Source organism: Volvox carteri, assembly GCF_000143455.1.
Source record: "Volvox carteri f. nagariensis unplaced genomic scaffold VOLCAscaffold_43, whole genome shotgun sequence".
Taxonomy (NCBI): domain Eukaryota; kingdom Viridiplantae; phylum Chlorophyta; class Chlorophyceae; order Chlamydomonadales; family Volvocaceae; genus Volvox; species Volvox carteri.
The window spans coordinates 557,071-581,841 of NW_003307586.1; the positions used below are offsets into that span (position 1 = coordinate 557,071).

The following is a 24,771-nucleotide window of genomic DNA, read 5'->3' on the forward strand; positions in this document are numbered from 1 at the left end:
GTGCTGACCCAACATGAGGATAAAGGTATAGGTCATGTCTGTATGACGAATCCCAACAATAAGGTGGTCCCCATGGCCCAGTAAGTGCAGCTGAATTGGCAGTCCAGCTTGAATAAAGCAGACTCTCAGCACTTGATGGCCCACAGGAATGGGCAAGGGACCATCAAGCAAGTGGCGCTCAAGCTGTTCGGCGGCACACAAAGCTCTGATGGAACACAGTATGGGGGACGAGCCTCAGCGGTCCTTGAGTCGGGGGCTTCGCTGCCGCCCGGCAGCAGCACCGAATTTCTTGAGGAGATAGCTGAGGTTCAACAGCTTAGTGAATCTACCTCTTTTTTGGCAGCAAAGGCGCAGGTGCGCCGTTGGTCATGCCCACATGTGCGAGGGCGTTCTAGGCCCGGCAGTAGTTAACACTTATATTTTTGGCTCCAGGATCCTGGGTTCACTCTTTTACACTATGTTGCAATGCTGGGGCACACCACCGTGGCGGAAGCTATGGCAAATGCGACGCCGGAAGCAATGCGCCGTTTCGCAAACCTTGCACGGTATGTCAAATAAGTTACTCGCTGCTTATTGATTTTGGGTAGAATGGGGATGCGTTCGACTTGTAGTCGACCTGCGTATGGGTTTCATGGGCCGTTGGATACTCTTGGAACCACAGGTACCTGGTGAAGAGGAACCATGATGTCTTCGTTGCAGATAAGGTGAGTTACATCAGGTCTTGTATTCACAGTTAACGGCCCTTCAGAGGCGTGACGGGACTTTTCGGCCGTGCAGTATGGCTGCATCCCTCTCCAGCTGGCTGCTTCTACTGGCAACATGGAGATGGTCCTCGCCTTGCTTGAACCTTACGAGTCAACGCTGGTTCGGAAGGTCAAGCGGAATGAGTACCTTAACCACCAGGACACTCAGGTGGGTTGGGACAGGGTTTGGTGGCCGCCGGGCGGGGCAGGCATCCCCCAGGCTCAACCAATTCTAGACGTGGCCATGTGCGAAGTGCACCGATTCTGTGTAACAAATTACAAGGAAAGTGCGCAAACTGAATTCTGGTGAGCCTGGTACAGCCTGGGTGCAGTCCACCCACTGCCGCAGCTGTCCACCTGGGCAACAGCAGAGTGCCCGCCGAGTCAACCCCTTGGCACAAATCTGCACCAGGAGAGAACCTCCCACAACACTTCCCGAAGCAGAACAGCAGCAGCAGCCACAGCAGCCACAGCAGCTGGAGACCACGACGCGGCCCGTCTGGTACCCCGTAAAGCTGCTGTGGCAGCGCTGGTGGAGGGCTGCTGCATCAGCAGCTGTAGCGGAGCCAAAGTGCATACCAAAGCGCAGCGATAGGTGATCGTGGCGGTTGTGCTGTGATGTGCGGTGCGGAGCCGCGTCGGGAGCTGTGCAGATGCTGGCAAGAGCTCGGGATAGAAACCCACGCAAATGGCAGGAAAGAGGTCCAGAGAGCGGCGGGTCCTGGGCAGCATTTCCCGTAAAGGGGAGAGGGAGCTGTCCGAGAGAGCGCAGCTCGGAGGTGGCGTCAGAACATGGCTCCTGCGCATACAGGCACATTGTTATGCAGGGTTTTGTGCCCACCCTGCTGTGCCTGGTGTTGGCTTGGCTTGGCTTGGCTTGGCGGCTGTGGATTTTCCGGCTGGAAAAGCTGGGGCATGTCGCGCTCGCATGCCACACACTCTCCTGACGAGGAGGTTCTGCGTTGCCCCCGTCCTCCGCGGACGGTGTACCTGAGGGACGTGTACCTGAGGGACGTGTCGTGCGCTTTTGTCACGGTCCCCAGGCGCGCACGCGTGTTGTGTGTGCATGTGTGTGTATTCCAGGAGTGATGTGTTCCTGGGTAAAATCCTTAGCCATTACCCGCCATTACCCGTCATCGCCGCCTGCCATCAGATTCGCTTCACGGCGCTCCACGGCGCGCTGAACCATGGGCAGCATGAAGTGGCGGTACTGCTGCTGGAGCACGGAGCTAACCCGCAAATCTTGGACATCACTCGGATGAATGCGTTCCAGGTAAATATATTTAAGTGGGTGAAACACCAGATCTTTTAGTTATGCAAGGTCGGCGGTCCCGGGGTTTCCGGTTTTTTTCAAAAGCCAGTGTAAAAGCCAGCGCATGTGCGACACGGTTTAGGTCGCCGCGGCGCTCCAGAACTGTAAGTGCCGACTGCCAGCAAGCTAGACGGCACCAGCATACCATGCAAGGGGTTGTGGAAGGGGGTGAGGAAGGGGGTGAGTTGTATGGGGGTATGTGGGTTGTAGTGGCCGATCACATAGCGGTTCAAGAAGCTGAGGGACGGAGCTAGATGGGCGTTGTAATGATCTGAGCCGGGATGGGCGGGTGGGTGGGTGGGTGTCCACTGGGTGGGTGGGCGTCTCTGGGCGTCCTGGGGCTGGTGTCTCTGGGTTGAGAGGGCTGGCTCGCAGCGGGCTTGTGGGCGGCCGCCTTGTGGACCCCAGCCAGGGAACAGAGACCACGGAAGGGAAGGGACGGGAAGGGGGTAAAGGAGCGAGTGTTGGAAGAGGGGGGAAGGGGAGGTAAGCGGCGCGGCAAGCGGGCATGGGTTAAGTTAGGGGCTGGGCAACGGGTCGCAGCCACCTGCGAAAGGACTGGCTAATTTCCTGGGCAAATCTAACAGCGGTAGTCGCTACAGATTAGGCCGTACAGATTAGGCCGTTTTGTCAAATCGTAACCAAGAAGCGGCCTTTGGGGATCTTACTGATACCTATGATCCAGATAGGATAGAATATTTGATCATCGAGCATCGGATGGATCGGATTGAGGGTTGCTACTGCTTGAAGGGTCGATTTCCTGCTGATTCCCAGGTCTGAAGTGCGTCCCTTCATTCGCTCTCCATGTCGCACTACACCCCCCTTCCCTCCCCCCCCTCAGTCTGGACGTCGGCGGTTGATTTCCATTTGATCTTCCTTTCTTAAATTCTCCTCCCTACACCTGCTCACGCTACCGGCGCCAGGTTGTTCCCACCCTCGAGGCTCTCCAGGAGCTGCTGCGGCTGGTGGTGTTGCATGAGGAGGCGGTGCCGGTAAGGGGGAAGGAAGGGGGCGGGAGAGGGGGACATTGTGTTGAGGCGTGAGTGAGAGGGGAATGTGTGTGTGCATGTGTGAGGGGGCGCAGGTATGCCTCGTACGGAGGCGAAGCCGGTGTGTGTGAAGGATGATAAGGGTAGGAAGGGCGCGAACGGGGGGGCGGTGTTGCTGGGTGGGTGGGAAGTGGAGGGGTAGAGTGGTGAGGGCGGGACGCAGGAATAGGTCTGAAGTGGGGGCGGGGGCTTCTGGGGCCATATCCCTTAAAACACGAGTGGTAGATGGTGCATGTGGTTTTTGCTGCTGAGGTTGATTGCTGGGCCTTTTGGAGGGTCGTTTTAGAGCAGAGCTGACGAGGGATGCTGCCCCACTGGAAGAGGCTTGTTGGCGGTTCCTTTTCCGCTTCCTCGCTCCTTCCGCCTATCGAATCCCGCTTTGTAGGGGGCCAGGTGTTACGCGTCTTTTCCATGCCTAGCCACCTAACCGCAATGCACTGAAAAACATGTAAGGCGGGTAGGAACGGGGGAAGGGAGGTGGTCCAGAGGATGGGGCCGTGGAAGTCAAGGAACTATCTTTCGTAGTTGGCCTAGTGACCCTTTTTCAAAATGTGCCTAGTGTGCATTCACTCGCCACCCCGTTCGTCGCTCGCTCTTCCTGTGGGCCACTTGCGTGCGCGCAGACCCCCGCTATTGCCCAGCTTATGATTGAGGTGATCAAGCAGCAAGAGGCGAGGGACAAGAAGGAGAAGGCGGACCGTGTGAAGGCGGCAGCTGCAGCTGCCGAGGCGGCCCGGCTGACCGCCGCGGATGATGAGGGGAAGGGCAAGATGGACTGGGCCAAGGCAATGGGGGCCGCCGCTAACATGGACTACACGCAGGTGTGTGTGTGTACGTGTGTGTATGTATGTATGTGTGTCTGTGTGTGTGCGTGTGCGTGCTCAACTCCGCAAGTGTGTGTGTCCAAACCTTTCTGTTGCTCATTCTCCTGTCAAATGCTGTGCGTGCGGAATGCTTGCCGCCGCTGTTTCGGCGCCTTGACACACTGTGCTGCATGTGGGCTGCGTGCTGCTGCCGACTGGGCATCTTGGTTGTCCTTCGATGACATCTTTCACATATTGCCATATAAAAGGCTCCTCAAGTGTTCCTAACCCCAGGACCCTATATCCCCATTTCCCATCCCCTCCGTGATCTCTCCCTGCAGCGCATGATATTCGTTGCGATCAACAAGCTGGTCAGCAGTGTGTCGCATGGGTCAGCTGGTGACGCGGAGGGGATCCACCACTCGGAGGCCGCGATGGCGCGCGCGGCGGCGGAAGCGGGTGGCGAGGTGGGAGCCATCGTCAAGCGCCTTTTCACGGAGCTCTACAGCAAGGGCGAGGTAAGTTGCCACCTCTTCCTGTCACCTGCCCCGCTACTGGGGGAAACGGCGGCAGGGGGAAAGGAGGAGGAGGGATGGCGACAAGGGGGAAGGGAGGGGGAGGGTGAGGAGGAGGGGGCGGCGACACTGGCTACAGGCTGGCTTTCGGCCTGATTGGGGCTGAGCTGGAAAGAATTCCACGCGATAGTCATAAAGAGGCAGCCATGGGACGTCGGTAGGCTGGGGGGGAAGGGAGGAGGGGTACATCGAGTAGGGCCCGAGCAGGCATCAGGTTGGGCGCAGGGTCGGGTATTTCGTTTCCTGGTTTTGGTGTACATCAAAATGTGTTTGTTGGGGCTGCCTGGGACTGGCTCCTGGGGAGCATTGCGCAGCGATAGCAGCGGCAACGAAAAAGGGGGGGGAGGGGGAGAAAGAGGTTCCGCGGGGGAGGTTCCCACCCCACGAGCCCACGACGCGTCTCTCCCTCACCTGATGGCCTCTGGGCCCTGATCCCCGGCTGTACGCAGGACAAACACAACGAGTTGTGGGAATATGTACAGGCCGCCGTCGACTACAACAACTACAAACTGACCAAGATGATGCTGGATACCATTTCGGCGGACTGTCCGCGGGCACTGGCGTCCTGCAATTGGGAGGCCACCATGGGCCCCCTCATTGCTTGCTTTCCCGACCTGTTTCATAACCTGCTGGCCAAGCTCCAGGCAAGCGCAGGGAGATGGGGATGGCGTGGTGGCTTGGCTTGTACACTGAAGGGAGTTTGAGTCGGGGGAGGAAAACGAACCAACATCCCCCAGCCCCCCCACCCCCCCACCCCACACACACCTTACACGCATTCCTTAACGGCAGGACACTATGAGCGTACCAGCCGCACCGCAACGACCTTCTGGACACCGCGTTTCTTCCTCCCCTTCTTCCCCCCTTCGTTCCTTGGCAGCAGCTTCACTCGTTCGTGGTTCGTCTTTCCCCCCCTTCTTCCTTCCCTCACCCCGCTGCAGGACATGTCCGACCACGACGTGGTGGGTTTTGTCAAGTCGCTGCGGCTGAACTCCCCTCTGGCGCCCCTCCACAGTCTCAACTCCGCGGTCGCCTACGCGTCTGTCACCGGCATGGGCTTCAACCGGCCCTCCCTCAGTCTTGCGCGCAGCGCAGGCAAGGGTTCGGCGGCTCAGGGAAAGATTCTCATTTACCAGCAGCTCGTGGAGGGCCTCAAACAGGTAGGAGGACGTCGGCCTCCTGGCGCTGATCGGGGATAGGAAAGAATACGCTGCATGCTTGGGGCTATGGAAAATTCATTTAAAAAGGGAAGAAGCGACCGCGATAGGGGGATGAAGGAAAGGAGGATGGGGGAGGTGAATGTTGGTGCCGACGACGTTTCTGTTCGTGTGTGCGTATCGTCCTTAGGCGGTTATGTCAAGCTGGGTAGTGTGGTTTACGACCCGGCATGGGTCCCGGCCAGAGTGGGAAACGCAACGCGGGGCGATAAACCAAGGAATTGGTGGCATTGGTCGGAGTTCTACCAGGAGGAAGGGCCGGTTGGGAGGCGACTGCCGCGCGTTGTCGGCTGGCGGCTTGTAAGACTGTTAAGATGACGCCCAAAGAGGGGCGCTTGGGGTGGCGCTGCGTGAGAACAGCTGAAGAGGAGATAAAGCAGCATGGTTGTGCACCAGGTAGAGGCCCCAGTAGAGTGTGGAAAGCGCAGGCTAAAGCGTGCCACGCAACACCCCTCACCGCCCCGCAATCATGTAAGAAAAACAAGGCACCTCTAACCGCTGATTGCCGGGGGGGGAAGGACCCTCCTCACCCTGTTTTTCACCCTCCTCGCCCTCGATCTGACCCTCGCCTTTACTCCGCAAGGTCAACTATGTGGTGGTGAAGGCGTTCTTCGAGAAAGCTGACCAGCAGGTCCTCAATGACATGGCGCTGTACCCCATCTTCAAGGACTTTGTGATGCTCATCTCCAAGAAGCGTACCGCGGAGGTGCGTTGGGGAGGGCAGGAAAGGCGAGCTGAGCGACATGGGTGACAGGGGCGAGGGGCCAAAGCGGCTCGGAAGTTCTCCCTACGCTGGAGGAGGGGGTGTAGGCGGCTTCTCATCGCAAGTGCCACGTGTCAATGTGCAGCGCCTCCCTCTCTCTCCCTCTCTCTCTCTCCCTCTCTCTCTCCCTCTCTCTCTCTCTCTCTCTCTCTCTCTCTCTCCCTCTCTCTCTCTCCCTCTCTCTCTCCCTCTCTCTCTCTCTCTCTCTCTCTCTCCCTCTCTCTCTCTCCCTCTCTCTCTCTCTCTCTCTCTCTCTCTCTCTCTCTCTCTCTTTCTCTCTGGGTTTTGGAAGAAATCGTGTCGCACTGGCTCCTTGGCGGCTGGGTTTTACTGTTCAGATTCTCTCCCAACCACAGCACAGCCCCTTCCATATTCATACTCACACACAGCGCGCAAAGCCGCACAAAGCGCAAGCGCGCGTACACACACACACACACACGCATTGCTAGCGCTTTTTTTGTGCCTTTTTTTCCGTCCCTTTTTGCCCCTCTTCTAATTGCCCCGCCTGGCTCAACTCCACACTTCCATGCGAACCTAGGGCTTCACGGAGTCGGACAGCGGCCGCACCCGCCTGTTGGAGCTGTTGAGGGACATCAAGCGGCAATCGTATGATGCCCACATGCCAGATGAGATGCCCAACCCGCTCGACCGGCATCGGTAAGGGGCGGCCCTTACCGCCGGGCATCTCTTACCTTCCACCCTGCCCTCGCCACACCTGCTTCCCGACAAGAAAGTGGAGGCCAGGAGGGATCCGCGCCGGCAGCGGAAGGGTGGTGCTTTGCCCTAGGCCCTCCAAACTCCTCCTCCTCATGCACCTCCCAATGCTTCCTCCGCACTTCTCTCCGCTTTTTCAATTTAGCTTCCCCAGTCCTTTTTTATGTGCGTGGGGCCTAAGGAGGCAAATGTAGCTTCTGCCGCTAGTGCTTGCTTGGGGTTGTGCTCATCGCAGCCAGCGGTGCATTGATGCTGCGGGTTCATGCCTCATGCCTGTCTGTCCTGCCGCCGTGTCTTTCCCCCCCTTGTCACACTGGGTTTGCCGTATCATACGCGTGGATGACGTGTTTTGGTTCTCTTGCCACTTCCTTTTTCCCTACTCAGGGCTCTGTCCATTAAGTTGAAGCCCGAAGGTCAAAGCAAAAACGGCAGCGGCGGCGGCGGAAGCGGCGGTGATTGCAGCAGCGCCGGTGACGACGGCAACAAGCCGTCTAGCCACGTAGCTCAGTTCCTGCGCTTTGGCGTTGCCAGCGCCACCAGCACTGCCAGCGGCACCTCCGACGCAACAAAGCGTGGCAGTGCAGGCGGCGGCCGCCTCAGCGGCGGCCTTTTCGGCGGCGGTGGCGGCGGCGGCGGCGGTGCCCGCCCCAGCGGCCGCGGCCGTAAGAACGGCTTCGGTGGCAGAGCCGGTGGCGGCCGCATCTCCTCCGTCGCCGCGATGGGGTTCGATGAGGAGGACCCTGCGGAAGTGGAGAAGCAGCTGTCTGCGGACCTGGCGGTTCAGACGCTGAATGTGTCCCGGGTGCTGCGTGCGGCGGTGGCAGCGCGCAAGTCCATGAATGTCGAGGCCACCGTGCTGAGCATCACTAGCTGGGTCAACCTTAACAGCAAGGACCGGAGGGTGAGTGGATGATTTATCTTTACGAGCTACGCTGCGAGACGGAAACGGCTGCAGGGGTGGCCGTTGGATGGATGTGTGTGGACGGTGTGTGTGTGTGTGTGTCTCTGGTCTGTTGTGTGTGCATGTTTGTGCATATGTGTATGCATGTACGTGTGCGTCAGAGAGAGAAAGAGAGAGAGAGGGGGAGGAGTAGGGCGGGTGCGACGCGTCATGCGTGTTTCGAGCCTTTGACGACTCCACACTCCGACATTACCCACATCAACTCTTCGCCGTGTGCTTCTGTCCGAGTGTGCGATTACCTCCCTCTTACGTCATCCCCGTTTCCAGGCGGTGTTCATCACGGGAATCACCACCGACCTGCTCAAGGAGATGGCCAAGCGCTTCCCCTCCGGTTGCGCCAAGCTGCTGAACCTGGTAAGTCTAGCAAGCTCCCAGCAGCCTCGCTGTCGTCTCTCAGTGCATCTCTCGGCACTGCGCTGCGATGATGGTGATGATGGTGATGATGATGAGGAGGAATGTTTCCGTGTGAAATCCCTTAATTCCCCCATTTTATCATCCGCCCTTTTTTTATCCGCCCTACTCGCTCTCTTCCTTCAAACCACGCTCCCTCCGTCTTTCTCCTCCTTCGTCCTTCCCTGCGTTGTTTCTCTTCCTCCTAATCCACCTCCTCCCTCCCTGCCTCCCTCCCGCCCGCCAGGTGAGCCGGGACGTGTTGGAGCAGCTGGTGACACTGCAGGTGTCCGCCAACCTGTTGCACCGCAAGGACCAGCTGGTCAAGTGCAGCGACGTGCGCAACCACTTCACGTGGCGGGCGCCGGAGTTGCAACACCTGGCGGATGAAAAGGTCGGTATTTGGGGGGCCGGTGCACACTGCTACATGGACTTTCGGGAGCGCGTAGGAAGGTGCCGCAGCCTTAGGGACGCTGTCAACGGCTGGGGTCATCCTGTCTTGGTTACCTGGCTCTGTCCTTGCTCGGTCCTCCTCCCTTCCCGTTAGCAACCTCTCGCCTCCGTTCCTCCCTCCCTCCACAACCAAGACGACGCCCCACTTTCATTCACTAATTCCTATTAGTTTTAACTCACAGCTGCGAACGCCTTCCTTCCACACGCAGCACAGCACAGCACAGCATAGCAGCCAAACTCCTTACAAGTAACCCACTCTGCCCTCAAAGCTCAATCTCACCCCCACCCCCCCAACCCCACTCTGACTCCTAACGCACGCACAGGGGTTTTCGGAGCGGGTTGTGGACGCGCTGGCGGATTACGGCATCCCCTTCGAGTGCACCTACAAGGCCGCCATGGAGTGGGACACCACACGTGAGCACTTTGCCGCGCTCATTGCTGCTCAGTTCACGGGGGCAGAACTGAAGGAGCTCATCTCGAATGACATCCAGCTGTCCAAGGTCACCGATATCATCAACAGATGCTCACAGGCAAGGATAAACCTAGGGGCGTGTCAAAGGCAAATGCGCCAAGGAACGAGGCAGGAGAGGGGAGGTGAAGAGACCGCCCTAGCTGGGGCTTATGGGGGCCCTGTCTCTGAAGCGGCCTCTGGCCTCGGTGCGATTCCTACTTCGGGACCGCCGAGGGGTGGGGGTGGGTAGGATGGGTTGGAGACATGGGGTGGGTTGTGAGTAGGGCGCCACCATACTGGTTCATGGCACCGTTCACACACGCGCGCACTTGCTGGCGGGTGACTCCATGCGAGTGTGAGGGCGGTCATGCAGCACATGCTTTGTTTTGCTTTCCTCGCCTCGCATCCAACTCCACCTCATGGGGCCCGATCGGTTCATCAGAAACGCGTTGAATTATTGTTTGCGTTCCTCACTCGGTGCTTCAGTGCTGTTAGTGCTTTCCACTTCCATCCTTGTCCTGCATTTTACTGTCGCCCCCGGCACTGCTCGCGGAATTGCCCGCTGCGCCCTCTCCGCAGCCGCCGCCTGATGTGCCCCCGGGGTCGTTCAAGGCCGAGCCCATGACCACGTTGATCAAGGACATGCTGCGGGAGAAGCTCAGTTTTAGAATTGTGGAGGCCATTCTCGAAGCAGGTATGTACCTGATTCCGTGCTCCTTTTTGTTTTAGGGGACTTTGGGGGCTAGGGGGCTCTTTAAGGGCTTTCGGGCTCCTTATAAGGGGGGTGGGGTTTAGGAGGGAAACCAGGTATGCGATGGGGCTTGTCATCGGAAGCGGCCTTGTCTTTGCCGACAAGACCCCTCTTGTTCGTCTACCCCTGCCGCCTCCCTGTTCACTAGCACTATAGCTTGTCTTCAAGCTACCGGGAACGAACCCCACTGTCCTTAAGTCCCACCGCCCTGAAAAACCACCACAACAACAATAACAACAACATTAACAACAACAACAACAACAGGCTCGATGAACGAGGCCACCGTGTACACCAACTTCCGGCCGGGAAACCCGCTGTACAACACCTACCACGTCAACCTCTACAAACCCGTGTACACGCACCACTTCGTGCAGGTACGTACGTACGTACATACGTACGTACCACGTCCGTATGCGGCGCGTTCGGCCGACGCGTGATAAAAATAGACCTAACCTAGTTGCCTCCGTCCGTGTGCTCCATACGGCCATCAGCTCTAATGGCCACAGCGCTGAAGGCCATCAGCGCCTTCTGTTTGTCGAGGTCTGAGATCAGATCCGTTACCTCACATCCCTCATTTCCGTTTCATCTCAATTCGCTGCACACCGCGCCCCCGTGAGACTCTATGTCCCTCGTCTACCACCCCTCTGCACAGCTGCTGCTGACCAACTGGCAGAAGGGCGTCAAGGATGGCCAGGGCAACTGGACGCTCAGGCCTTGGGACAAGAAGGTGCGCGATGCGGGTTCAGGATCGACACGTACGGCGTCACCCTCCATCTTGCCAGCACGACCTTCTGGCTTGCGCTGCATAACCCGCACCTGCATGTCTTTAACTTTCCTCACCATTTGTTCAAGTCCTAAGACAACCTGACTAAACGGCCTGCATGCCTACAACCTTCGCAACCCGTCCACCGGCGTCGCAGTTCATTGATACCATCTTCGCGCCCAACGATCCGCTTTGTACGGCGCTCAAGAGCGCGTACGACAATAAGCTCAAGGACACGCAGGTGTACATCGAGAACAGCGCCGCTGCTGAGGGCTGGGCCAAGAAGTTGAGGCAGAACAGGCACCTGGTGTTGAGGTGAGGTGGAGCGGATAGAGGAAGTTGAAGCGGAGGATGTTTGAGGGGACGGGGAAGATAGATACGCCACAGGTGTGTAGGGTTTCACCCAGGTAACCAGAAGGCTACCAGCCTGAGGAGGCGTCGCCTCGCCGGCATACATGTCCTCGCCGGCTTAGTGACTGCGGCAACGTTCAGGCCACGAACGTTTGCCTCCCCGTCTCTGTCCATTCCTCCTCCTTTCATCACGGGGTTCCCAGCACGCGCCCAACTTTGACATCGACCAACCTGCTGCGCGTGTGCGTTAATAATCCCCAACCCATGCAGCCGCCCAGTTTTCTCATTTCTTTCTGTCTTTTTCATGCCCCATCCCCACCTGCCCCTTCCGCAGCGCCTTTGTGTGCAACCCCGTGCTGCTGCACCGTTGGCCGGTCTTTGTGTTGATGCACATGATGCTGCCCATCAAGGACTTGCTCAAGGCGCTGTGGTTTTGGATGGGTTGGGAGTGGGGCACGTTTGGGGAGCCCCACACGAGCCACTCAGTGGATGCTCGGGCGCTGGTAAGTGGGTCATGCTTGGGGGCGGTAGCGGTAGCGGTAGCGGTAGGGAATCACTCCGTGCAAAAAGCAAGCAGTGTAGATAATGAGCTGTCGCTGATCGGGAGCTGAACTCGTAGCGGGAGGAAGGAGGGGTTGAAAAAGAGGAAAAAGGTTAATGGATAGCTTCGTTGGCAAACGGTCCTGGGTTTAGTTGCTTTTTCCACGCTTTCCAGTCTTTTCCCCCACTGTACACCCACCCACCCACTGAAGCCCACCCGCCTACCCTCTACCAAGCTAAGTCACGCGTGTGCCATCCTCGCCATTCCTTGTCGCGGCTGTGCTGAAGCCCCGTACGCCCCCATTTGTCCCCGTACGCCCCCATATGCATCCGTACGCCCCGCCTGCCTCAGGTCATTCCGTGGAAGGGTATGGCCCACATGGGCAGCACCAGGGGCATCCTGACGGGCCTTATCGACGTGGACGTGCCCGTGCGCTGGTTCGGTTTCGCGGCGGTGAAAGCGGCCATCACCGTGCAGTGGCGTAAGTGGCGCCTTACCCCGTGCTAATACTGTTGGGTTGGGAGGGTGTCTAGGTTCCACCAGGAGGGAGGGTCGTGGACGTGGTGTTGCTCATTTCCACCGCTAAGGGTGCTGGCGGAGGGATGCAGCCTCCTCTCCGACTTGGCCATTCTTGCCTTCTCCTCCTCCTCGCTTTAACCACCTCGCCCTCCTCCGCCTCCTCTCCGATTGACCTTATTCCCTTTACCCTGTCTCCTGGCCCGCGAGTTCTATTCCAGCGCCAGCTTTTTCCCTCCCTCTCCGCGTTCGAGTCACGCCAGGGTCTGTTTTTCCATACCTTCCTACTTGAATCCGATCTCCAGACCGACCAACCGCTCATCTTCCCTTCGCTTTCCACCTTTCCCTGCGCTTTCTTTTGCCTCGCAGAGGAATTCGGCCAGATGCTGATGCTCATGTCGGCTCTGGCGCACGTCATATTCATGTCGCTGTTCGGGGGCTTCCTAATGTTGCTGCGGAGCGTTGGGGAACGAGAGAATGTGCACGAGACGCACGACATGTGCAAGGCGAGGGGGTGGGGGTTGGCGAATGAGGGTGGGGGAGATGAGGGAGGAGAAGGGTCGGGGAAGAAGTGGAGAATCCCGGACCGTCCCGCAGGAGGGGAAAAGGGGCTGTGGAGGGTTATTATATGGGAATAGCTCCGGAACCAGAACCGCTGTTGGTGTTGCTCTGTTTCTCTCTCTCTCCCAGGTTCATTCCGCTGATTGCGGTCATGGTCACATGGTATCTGTGGGCCTCAGCTTCACATTGGGCATGTTGTACTTCCCCTTCCAATAGTCCCCACCTCCATTTATTTAACGGCCCGCGTTCTGCGGCCTCTCTCTTGCCCTCGCGTCTTTGTCCGCGTACAGGTCCGGGAGCGTCCGCAGGTGATGGCGCTGCTGATTGTGTTGGGCCTTATGAGCGTGGGGGGCCTTGCGGAGGAAGTGTCGCAGGTGGGTGGCAGTTAGGAAATGGTCGAGTCCATGCGTGAGTCGATGTGTGTGTGTGTATGCGTGTGTGTGTGTGTGTGTGTGTGTGCGTGTGTGCATATTTTCATCACACCCACACCCACACCCACACCCACACCCATACGCTATTTCTTGCGTCCGTCCATCCACCCAATCTACCACACCGCCCCAGATGATGGAGCTGACGTGGCGCACGTGGCGCAACTACCTGGGCAACCTGGTGGACCTCACCTCGTTTGCGCTGTTCATGGTGCTGTTCGGCATGGTGTGGTCATGCTACACGTACGAGGTGATCCTGGCGGTGGGCGCCATCGAGACGCTGGTGCTGTTTGTACGGCTGGTGTTTTTCGCTTCCATGACGGATTCCATGGGCAGCCTGATGCGCATGGTCATTGAGATCATGAAAGACATGAGGCACTTCTTCACGCTGCTGGGGATGATCTTTGGCGGCTTCGCCATCGCTTTTGCGGTGCTGCTGGTGAGAAGAGCCACCGCGGATGGGGAGGGGTGCAAATAGCTGGGGTGACACGAAATAGCTGGGTGGCTAAGGGGCTTGGTTGGCTGACTGGCCAGGAGGTGGACGCGAGCGACGAAGTCAGGCGGGTGGTGTCGGGGTGGGGCACGCAGCGTGGGTGGCTGCAGAGAAGGAAGAAGAGGAGCTCCTAGAGGCTGGGAAGCAGTTGGCGGCGTGGCGGCTGGAGCTGCTCCAAGTCGTGCTGCGACGAGGGCCGTGAATGGCGATGGTCGTGTGGGTTGGTTACGGCCGGAATTATAGCACGATGCCGTTGACTTAGGACTTCTCGTCTCCTGGACTCCTTAGACTCGTGATTCTTTCTGTCGTCCTTTTCCACATCGCCGCACGCTGTTCCCCCTTGTGAAAAGTGTTTCTCCAGAGATCTTACCCCCCTTGGTGGGAACCTGGTTGAGGGACTGTGCCGTAATAAACCGCGGTGGCCGCCGACCCCCATAGGGCCCCGGAAACACGTACGAGGGCGTGGCGTTCAAGTTGTTCTCCGTGATGCTGGGCGACTGGCAGTTCGATTACCTGTTGAGCATGCTGACTGTGGTGGAGAAACCAAACGAGAGGCAATGGTAAGAGGGGCAATCTGAGCGGGGGGCGGGGAAAGTGCTGTAGAAGGCGGGTGGGTGCGGGGGCGGAAGAGGGGGAGGAGGGGAGGGAGGGTCAGCAGGATTTTGGCGAAGGGGGGGGTAAACAGGCGAGGAAGGGATGAGGGTGTAAAAGATGGGGAAAGGGGGGAGGAAACAGAGGTAAAGGGGGGAGAGCTTGCAAAGTTATCATGCTTTATGGGTTGGGTATGGCATCCTCGCCACCCCTCGTGAATCCAGCAGCCCCAGTCCCCCACCTCGCATGCCTACATTCCCTATTTCCAACCCCCTCTGCTGCGCCCCTCACCCCGCATCCCCCTTCTCTCTCCCAACACGCTTCCAGGTACGTCCCTCGGCTGAGCGTCATGCTGATGAGTGTGTACGGCATCCTGATGTTGATCGTGCTCGTCAACCTGCTGATTGCCATCATGAACGACACGTACGACCGAATCAAGGAGACGGAGGAGATTGAGGTGCTTCACAACCGGGCGCGTCTCATCGTTGATTTGGAGTCCTTGCTCACGAAGGACATGCGCGACAAGCTGCAGGTCTGTTGGGGCGGCATGCATACGGTATATACAAGGTATTTATAGGGTTTGCAGGCATGCATGTGTTTTGTGCATGTGTTGGCATGCAGGCAGGACAACAGCAAGTAGTGGGAAATAGGCAATGGGAATTGTAATTTTGGAAACGAAGTCCTGCACGAAGTGACCAGCGGGGGCCCGTATGCGGGGGTGGTGGGGAAAGTGGAGAGTAGACGGCTTCCGTGATAGGGGGCTTTTAGCGCAACTTTTTAATCGCCACCTCGCGTCCCCTCAATCATTACCTGGTTCCCTCCTTCCCTCCTCTCTTTCACCAGGCGCGGCTGCTGGGCGATTACCTCCACGTGTTGGTTCCGGCCGACAACAAGTTCAACAAATTCATGGCATCGTCGGAGAGTGTGGAAGGGGAGTGGAAGGGTCGAATGCGGGCCTTTTCCCAGGTATGTGGGTTATGGCGATGATGATCTGTGGGTGGTAGGCGTTGTGTGGGCGCGAAGACAGGGCCGGATGGGGCGCTTGGGTGCTGACGGGTGTGGCGAAAGCATGGACACGTGTTTGCTCGAAGGTTGTTGGTGGGGTAGCTTCCGAGTGCGGGACTGTTTATGCTCGGCTGTCGAAACTCAGACCGCCGTTGATGCCCCGCTGTTGATCCCTTCGTAATCACCCAATCCGCGTTTCGTCCTGTGTGAACGTTGCACGTGTCCCCCGGAATGCGCATCTTCCGTTTCCCTTGACGACGTGACGGCATCCAGGCGCTCAAGCGGGATGTGGAGCCCCACCTCAAGGAAATCCGAAGCAGCACCGAGGCCGAGTTTAAGGCCATACACGCTGAGCTGAACTACGTGAGGAGCTGGGTGGCGGAGCAGCGGAGAGTCATGGGGGAGGTGGACCCGGGTGACGTGCGCTTGTCGATGGGGAGGGGCAAGTAACGGTGGTTGAAGTGGGCTGGGTGGGTGGGTGGGGGGGGAAGCAGCGTGGAGGTGGCGCTGCGCTGGTCCCCTCTCCTAAATCGACGGTCGGTCTCAAGCCACGATGCAGGGCATCTTTTGCCTTCTTACTTGCTGTGGTTTCGGAGCTGCTGCTGCTGCCGAGGGAGCGAGGGGTGAGGGGAGGAGGGCTTGCGGCCGCACCTCCTCCACCCTTTCTCTGGTTCCCCGGCTGAAGCACGACCTGACCGGTACCGCCGTCTTTAACCCTGTCGTCATCGTCATTATCGTCGTCATCCTCACCAATACAATCGCCACCATCGCCACCTGTCAGCATAATGGGAAACCTGGCCATCAAGTGTCGATGACGCGTCAAGCTGAGAACATGCTTGCGCTTGTGTGTATGTGTGTGCGTGTGTGCGTGTGTGCGTGTTAGGGGCGGGGGTCGTGGCACGCACCTGCCCAGCTTCCCGCCCGCTCACCGGCCCGCGGACCTGAATGGCCTGTTTGTGTTTGTGAGCCGCGAGTCAGGCAATGTGGGTCAGCTTGGGTTAGCTAGCAGCCGGCGTCAAGAGACGCGTAAGGGAGCTCTGGATCTGCTCGGCGCCCTGGTAGCTTACACCGATGGTGGTAACGGGTGACTTGGTAGATTAAGACTGTCACCATTTCCCGCCGGGCAGCCGATCCCCCAGCCGATATGCCCCGCCGGCGAGAAATGGCCGGCCAGCTTCCCGACCAGCCTGGCCGCCCGGAGGCGCAATGCAGGAGCAAGTCCTGCGAGTCCTCGGTGTGCTGCTCCATATTGTTGCTCCATATTGCACGGTGCTGTTCTGCGCTTTGTTGTTGATGGGTGGGTGACGCGGAAGAGAGGGCATGATAGAGAAGCATGGTTAAGAGCGAATGAGCACCAATTGTTTATATTCCGGTGACTGTGACCACCTGCCTACCACTGTGACCACGCACCGGGACTTGAGGTGGGACTTGAAGTATGATGATGATGGTGGTGGTAGTGGTGGTGTACAGCCCTGGAAGGGCGTCTGCTATAAAATTGTGAACATAATTGCACAATGTGCACAAAGCGTTGTTATCGCGAGCGACGGATGCAGCTGCTGCTGGTGCTTATTACCTAAATTTTGACCCCACGGTCATTTATGCGTCGTTGGCGGGAGGCCCGCCATGGGCGTGCGTTGTAGCTGTAGATGTCGTGTACGTGTGTAGAGGCCTCTACCCCAGTGCCCCCACTCCCGGCAGTGCATATCGGTATATGGGGCATAAGGGCCCGAGTGAATGCCACGAAGGGGAAAGGGCAAGGGTAGGGGATGCTCTTAGTTGCTTCCGGAGCAGGTATGTACTCTGTTGCCGACTAAACTAATTGAGAATGTGGCAACTGCAGGCAGCACTGTTTTCGTGCTGCGTGTATCACGTGTTCGGCGCTTATGTAGACATCTGGGTGGAGGGGGAGGGGTGACTCGTCGTTGTGATAATTGGCGATCGACATGTGTTGCATTTGAAATTCCTAAGCCCGTGCGAACCGAGAAATGTTCGTTGCATTGACCCGAACGAATAAAGAAACCGCTTTAGCCGAGTGACGCGGCGGGCCCCAGTGGGTTCGGTTAGGATGGCGACGGCAGCACTGCCTGCTGCTGACTATTGTGGGAAGCATGGTATTGTTTGTTTGTTTCATGGGGCCCGGATGTTACTGGTTGTGGTGTTGTTGGTGGTGATGGCGATGGAGTGGCGATGAGGCGGGAGCGGATGTTTCGCTGTTGGATTGGCGACCCGTGTGGTCGTCAAGCTGATCGACTAGCATGGGTACAGGGTAAGAGTACGCTGCATGGCCCATGGGGGCGCATTCAGGGCGCGGCATATGTACGCGAGGAGGCGCGCTTGTGGATGGTCCAGCTCAGCACACTCGCCAAGCGCACACTCAAAGCGTGCTTCCTTCCATACCCGCTGGCCGCCCTCTTGCCCACATCAACACGCTGTCCCTCCCGAACAAGGCTGGACGAAGATGCGGTCATGGCTTGTAGAAATTCGAGCGCGACAGTGCTCATTCATGCAAATGGCAGGGGGAAAGGAGTTGGGGGGTAAGGAGGAGTTCAGGGCGACGATGATGTATACGGGCGGCTATATGCCGCAGGCCGCGCAGTCGGCTCGTTACCAGACAAGGGTATTGTGGCGGGTGCAGGGACAAAGAATTGGAGATAGGTATTTCGTACAAATTTGGAGGCAGAAGTCCGTGTGCTCGTGCCTCTTGTTGGCCACCTAGACGGTGCTGAGCTGGGAAGGGAACCACCCCGCGCTCAGGATCCGCATTGATTGGATCCTGATGATGATGCATCTTTTCGTCATCGTTACCATATCATCATCATCATCATGGCAGGCCTCCGTCTACTCCGGCGCCGATTTGCTATCGACAGCGCACGTATGGACCGACAAGCGCATTGGATTCATCCTTGGGCCTGACAATCTGGCAATCGTGCCCTGGCCTTAACCTCCCTGGATTTCCTCAGTCCTCACCCTTTTCCTGCACACTAGATGATGTGGCGCGTGTGTTACTGTTACTGTTATTGTTATGTTACTGGGTATCCAGGGTCGGATGAACTCGAGGCGGCGCCCCGGGATTCCTACCTCTCCGCTGTGCGGGCGTGCATTGCATGATTAGGTTGAAGGTGCTGCTGGTTGAGACTTGGAAGCAAATGCTTGCTTGAGGTAATGGATAGCCGGTAGGATATTGCCGCAGGCGAGAGGGGTTATTATAGAGAATAACAAGCCTTGTAGTTTTCAGCAGGCAATGTCCGAAGAGCGCGGTTACGCTCGCGCTTTTTTTTCAGATTATTTTACTTGTGTACAGGAAAAAAGAACGGGTTTGGGGGGCAGGGCCAGGGACTAAGGGTTTTTCTTTGGTGTTCGCATTCAGCATTCGGCGGTGGCTTGGCTTGGCTTGGCTTGCTCCATGGCCCCCCCATCGGCGGCGGCGGCAGGCAACGGCGTGCTTGGTGAAGCACCCATCATGGCTTGTGCTCTGTTCGGCACCGACGCAACGCCTCCCCTCTTCGCACATGTACACACAGGGCCCAGTCGGGCCGTGCAGCCTCACTCCTAAGTAGTCACCCCAGGCCGCTGCTGACGTCACTACTGTTCCTGTCCCGATACGGCCCCCTGGCTTCGCAGCCTGTTGGCCCCCAAGCAGGCCTTCTTCAGCATGCGAACATCCCATTGCTCACAAGTATGTGTGTGCGCCTGTGTGTGTATGTGTGTGTGTCTGTGTGCGCGCCTGTGTCGGTGTGTGTGCTTTACCGCTGCTTGAGGCTGCGGGAGGTTAAAGATGTGCAAAAGAGCTGGCGGCTGCTGGGGGCCCCCGGAGATGCGCGCAAATCGATTGGGGATTAGTCGGCGGAGGGTGCTCCGTGAACTGTGGTGGTGAGAGCCCTGGCGGCAATCGATGACATCACCTTGTTACGGGCCCTGCTGTGCCCCCAGCCATCTTGCAACCAAGTGGAATAGAGTGCACTGGCACAACTTCCAACTTTGCAGTACGACGTGACCGTATGTAGGGCTTTTAGTTGCGGCGCAACATGCCGTACGCCGTGCCAGCTCTGCGCGGCCGCCCGGGTATGGTGCGTGTGACAGGTTACGGTTTATGCGGTTAGGGTGTGGTTAGGGTGTTGGTTGCGTTTACTGCACAAGCAACTTTACATGAAATAAACTCACTCGTACACTGTGGTAACTGTACGTGTTCACGAGGACGAAGGGCCCGCTGCCATCCATATGCAGGCTGGACCCGGACACGGTTGCAGCAAGCAGGAAGCTTTTCATGTTCTAGCAGGTAGAGTAGTGGATGCTGAGGCGGTAGGCGGGTGGCTGCTGTAGGCTGGCGGCGTGGTGATGCCGTGCTGCAAGAGGCCCGGGGTTGGGAACTTTCGTTGCTGCGGCTGATGGTGCAGATCCTTGCATGATCAGGGAGGGAGGTAGCCTGGAGGGGGTGTTTTCTGACGCGTGCACAATTCTGTTTTTGGCGTTTCGTGCGAACGTGGCTTGGAAGGCGGCCGCCTTCGGAACAGGTGGAACATAAAAAGACATATGCACAATGGGGAAAGGCAGTAGGCGATATCTGTGGCGGGTGTGTGTGGGCCCGGCTGGTTGCAGCCGGTGTACACATTGTACACACGTGAGGACGGTTTCGGCAGCGTGCGAGTTGAAAGCCTTGTTCCGGGATGCACGCCCTTGCCCTATCTCGACTCGCCGACTTTTCCTGGCAGCCTTGTAACACGATGCTACCGGATTTGGCAGGAGCACACGCACGTAGACGGAGAGGATGACATTCGGGCATGAAGCCGTGGACTCAACACGCGGCGGGATTGCAGCCGCCATGACGTCGCTAAAATACGCAGCGAGGTTGGTTCAAAGCCTTCTCCGAAGCTCCTTGTGCTGCGGGATTCTCCACCGATTGAGGCCATGGTGCGCCCAGGCAGCAGCGCATACAGCGGCCCATATTAGCTCGGTTCTGGACGGCCGCACAGGGGCTTCTGCGCCTCTAGGGCGGGTTTAGGTTTGTGGATCTGCAGAAACAGCTGAGCTCGAGGCAGCCCGTGTTGACTGCGAGGGGAACGGAACGACGCCGCTGCAGGGCAGAACAAGGAGACCGCAGGACACAGGCCACAAACCTGGTTAGCGGGGAGGGCGCGTCTGTGGACATGCCAACGTGTGATGTGTCGATTACCGGGAATAGCATACCGAGCGTGCAATTATACCTCAACAAGTGCAATATGCGGTACATCAGTGACACACAGGACAGAAGCCTTAATGCCGTATACTTAGGGTTTCCTGTGTCGTACTGTAGAGGTATAATCGCGCGCTGATATGCTATTCCCGGTAATCGACACATGCATGCTGACTTGTCCACAGACACGCCTTCCCCGCTTGTTCCTCACTGTCTGTCCGCATGAACCTGGGTCTGCAATCAACATGAGGAGGCACCGTGGTCCTGCTGCTGCTGCTGCTGCTCCTGCCGGAGTTGAGTACCTCCAATAGCTGCGATTACTGGCAGGTGTCTAAGGCATATGTGCGGACGGCAAGAACCTGCCGGTGCTGCCGAAGGATCGGGCCCCACACACAGAGGTGCGGATGAGGAAGAGATGAAGCCAGTGCGGGGGAAGTGGATGACATAATGGGCATGGATAGGGTGGTCTAAGTTTTTGATCCGGCCCTTGGGGGTTATTTCCAGGTGGGTTTGAACCCCGCCACGATTGAGGTTATGCGGCTCGTGTAACTGTTCAACTCGGGGCAGCTCACTCAGTAGTTTCACTGCCCAGGATGTGTTCTCTGTCAAGGTGAGAGTTATTGCAGTGTACGGTGACAAGTTCGTGGTGGATTTAATCCGCATCCGCAAACCCTGAAACCATGTGTGCAAGAGCCTGGGTCATTGAGCGTGTTGAAGAAATGCTCTTTTCGTTAAATAGGTTAGCGAAGTTTCAGCATAAATTACGGTTTAACGTTTGTTGAAGGTATATGGCCCTAGTGGGAGGAGAGGCATAAGGGAAGGACCATAACAGTTGATGTTGGTGCCGTTTGCGGTGAACATGCGAGTGCGTGAGCGAAAGGCATGTAGGGTGGAGGAAGTAAAACGCAGGGGGAGGGAGTACAGGCCGATCCCGCCGCCACAGCTGTGGTAATGAAGCACCCGATTGTTCGAAAACACAGAAAGTTGACATGGCACGCTGCTTTCTAAACACCTGATGCACTAGAAGTAGAACTCGTCCAACTAAGAAGCTATGTTGCTGATGACTGAGTTGAAGGAGTCTGCATGAAGAGGTAAGGTGCGGCAGCATTCCCAAGGCCTCTGGGGGCAAACTGCAGTTGCTCTTGACCCGTCATGCTCGGGCGTCCTCTTTCCTTCGACTGGCTGTCATGGCTGTCTGAGGCCATTAGGATTATCACGCGACGTCAGATTTCCCTGATGCCTCACCACTGGAACTCGGGAAGTCAAGAGGTCTCCGCAGTTGCAACCTTCCTTCTTCCTACTTTACGTTCTTCCTACTTTACGTTGTGGACATGCCACTTATGCAGGCATTGATGACTTAAAGCACTTTTGGCTTAGAGCTTCCGCTTCACCTCCGTTTTCTGTGTCTTGTCAGTGCACCCAGTGAGCCGGCTTTCAATCAGGTCCAAAGACAAATGTGCATCAACAAATTGTCAAATCCTCCCAGATGCCTTGCCCCTTACTCTCTGGGTCCCACTGCTACGTCACATCACAGCATTTTCAGCATCTCAACCATGACTGCCACTACCACTGCATGGCGGCCCTCCTCACTCATAAGTGCACACGGGGGAGGGCAGCAGGGTGGTGACTGTGGGACGGTGGTTAAGAAACCTGTTCAGATACAGGAGAACCAGAGGAGACCTGGATGAGGTCTTCCAGGTGGCCCGTTCAATAAGTTTGCAGTGATGGACACCTGATCTCGACTTGCTTAGGGCAGTTGGCAACTGGCAGTTGCAGTTGGTTGCAAGAGGCTTGGGAATCCCTGACCCCCCTCGTCACCATAAGGACTTCAGTGCAGGAAGTGTGTACTACCCTGGCTGCACATCTTCAGCAGTGAGCACTGCACCACCGCAACAGCACCAGCAATCTCAGAAAACTTAAACTGCTGGGCTTGCATCAGCCTAAACACACCATTGGTCTGCACTAGCAATTGCACATGAAGTGCAGGCTCACCAGCATCCGGAAATCTGTAAGCTGTGCATGCAAGGTGCAGAACACCTCCTCAGCCCTCGGGTCATGCTCATCACACTCCAGCTCGTCAGCCTCAGAACCTGAATCCATATGTGGCTCATAATTGCTGTCATCACTGTTATCTGCGCCATACACCCCGTATCAGCACCACTTGATTGGGAAGCTGTGGAATTGCGCTGATCGCTGCATACAAGGCGTCATGCGGTGCAGACTTGGGGGAACTGTAGTATCCTGGGTATCACGGGATTGATGTCCGCCGATCGGTTCTTTTCCTGCGATAAGACGTGATACAGCAAATTGGTATCGAGACTCGGTGTCCCAGTCTCGACCCGGGTTCGATTCTCCTTACGTCCTGCTGCCGATGGTTTCCAGTAGATGCTGACATCTTTCGGGTACCCTGAGATAGATGAACGGTCGAGGACCCCCTCCGCTCTGGATGGGGGATAATTGTAGTATCCTGGGTATCACGGGATTGACGTCCGCCGATCGGTTCTTTTCCTGCGATAAGACGTGATACAACAGAAACCATGGGCTGTACTGGATGTGTTGTTTGCAGAACCATGGGCTGCATAACAATGCCGGTGACCCTGGCAGTTGGCTGAGTAACATTGCCAGCACCTGTTGCAGCTGGCTTTGTTACTTTGCCGGTGACCGGAGCAGCTGGCCTCGTCACATTGCTGGCAGCTGGGGAGGAAGAGGCTACATTGACAGCATCCAGCCACAGGAAGGTCAGGAAGGCCTTCAGCTGTGGCAACAGATCCTTCATGCATTGGAACCGACTGCTCCAGCTGCAGGGAGGCACAAGCACAGGGAGCACAGGGTTTACAAGGAAATTGAGAGTAGCAGTGCAGAGTACAACACCGTATCCATAGCCCCCTCTTTAGTGCATCCCCACAATTCACACGAAGCCCGAACAACGTACGAAAGCCTGAAATGCTAGTTACCTACCATGTGACAAGAAAAGGCTTGAGGGTCTTTGCCAGAACATCCAGCACTGCGCAAAGAGCCTTGTAGTCCTCACGCCGCTTTGGAGACTTGGAAAACACAGCGTGCGCTCCTATGGAGGGCGCCATCGACGGACCCGGTCATGGACTTGCGCTCAGGACTGCTATTGCGATGTGTATCAGCATGCTTCACGGCCAGAGCAAGGCGATGGCTAGCGCAGTGGATACCGAAAGAAAGACTGTTCAGCTCCTTGCGGCAACAGCCAAACACACCCAGGGATGCGTACCATGTGGGCTATCCTGTCGTCGGCACCTTACTTATTCCATCGGCATGCCTTCGGACTGCTGGCCGCGGCATGTCGGCNACCTCTCGCCGGGGAACAAAAGAAACACGTGCAGAAATCTCCAGCGGCCGACAACGCACGCAGGCCAGCATGCTGGCCCAAGTAACGGCTCTACCGCCGCAGTATCTATTGCTGCGGGGTCAGCGGTGATTTTACATCCGGTCAGCATGCTAACGTGCGTTGTCGGCCGCTGGAGATTTCGGCCCGCGTTTCCTTCATTCCCCGGCGAGAGGTTGCCGACATGCCGCGGCCAGCAATTAAATAGCATGCCGAAGGGATAATAAGATGCCAGACGAAATTCAGGATAGCCCACATGGAACGCTTTGACCAAGTCGACGCCCTCAAGTGCTGCGGCAGCTGCAAGTCATCCGTGCAGACGCTAAAACTGTGGTGATTTATCGGCAATAACCGTCGCCGAGTTGTATAGAGGTGATCGTGACAGTCTTTTACAAATTCAAACACCGAGTTCAAGTCCAGCGCGCGGCCCTACGGGCGAAAGAAAAGGTTGCAAGTCACGTCTTTTGGTCGAATTTTGGCCCTTGAGGCCCGCAGCCGGGGCCTTAAGACGAATTTCGGCTGCGGGTACTGTGGTACGGACTCGCAGTACTCGCAGGAATTCAAATCCTGGATTTGCCGATCAATGCTTGATGGAAACCCAGGTACCGCAGACAGTGGCGTATGAGGTGATACACGTGAGCTGCATCACAACGTGATACGCTATCTAGGTGATTAGAAAATAAGGTAGCTCTCCCTGAAAGGAAAGCATTGACAAGGATCGCAAAGCTCCCATTATATCAAGACTCGTAACAGCTGGTGGGGCTGACCCGAGGAAAAATGCATCGTCAATGAGGGTAGGCCAGGCCTGCCATTCGGAT

The 24,771-nt window shown here is 57.2% G+C and overlaps 2 protein-coding genes across 2 annotated transcripts; one reads left to right on the forward strand and one right to left on the reverse strand.

The window, feature by feature from the left end:
- Window positions 1-465: 465 nt before the first annotated feature.
- On the forward strand, window positions 466-18,981 carry VOLCADRAFT_118752 (uncharacterized protein; the record flags this gene model as incomplete). Its single annotated transcript, XM_002954440.1, has 32 exons — window positions 466-545; window positions 662-704; window positions 778-912; window positions 1,897-2,016; window positions 2,979-3,047; window positions 3,728-3,925; window positions 4,249-4,425; window positions 4,932-5,154; window positions 5,272-5,377; window positions 5,421-5,441; window positions 5,495-5,639; window positions 6,280-6,402; window positions 6,998-7,116; window positions 7,558-8,074; window positions 8,402-8,488; window positions 8,772-8,918; window positions 9,301-9,477; window positions 10,008-10,122; window positions 10,444-10,553; window positions 10,832-10,906; window positions 11,100-11,257; window positions 11,628-11,796; window positions 12,186-12,315; window positions 12,720-12,829; window positions 13,202-13,285; window positions 13,473-13,778; window positions 14,271-14,392; window positions 14,751-14,955; window positions 15,267-15,389; window positions 15,702-15,848; window positions 16,114-16,204; window positions 18,950-18,981. 32 exons carry the CDS (start codon window positions 466-468, stop codon window positions 18,979-18,981), a joined length of 4,464 nt encoding a protein of 1,487 aa, XP_002954486.1.
- Window positions 18,982-22,426: 3,445 nt separating this feature from the next.
- On the reverse strand, window positions 22,427-23,681 carry VOLCADRAFT_95359 (uncharacterized protein; the record flags this gene model as incomplete). Its single annotated transcript, XM_002954502.1, has 3 exons — window positions 22,427-22,611; window positions 23,227-23,396; window positions 23,557-23,681. The coding sequence occupies 3 exons, from the start codon at window positions 23,679-23,681 to the stop codon at window positions 22,427-22,429; spliced, it is 480 nt and encodes a 159-aa protein (XP_002954548.1).
- Between the last annotated feature and the right edge of the window lie 1,090 nt (window positions 23,682-24,771).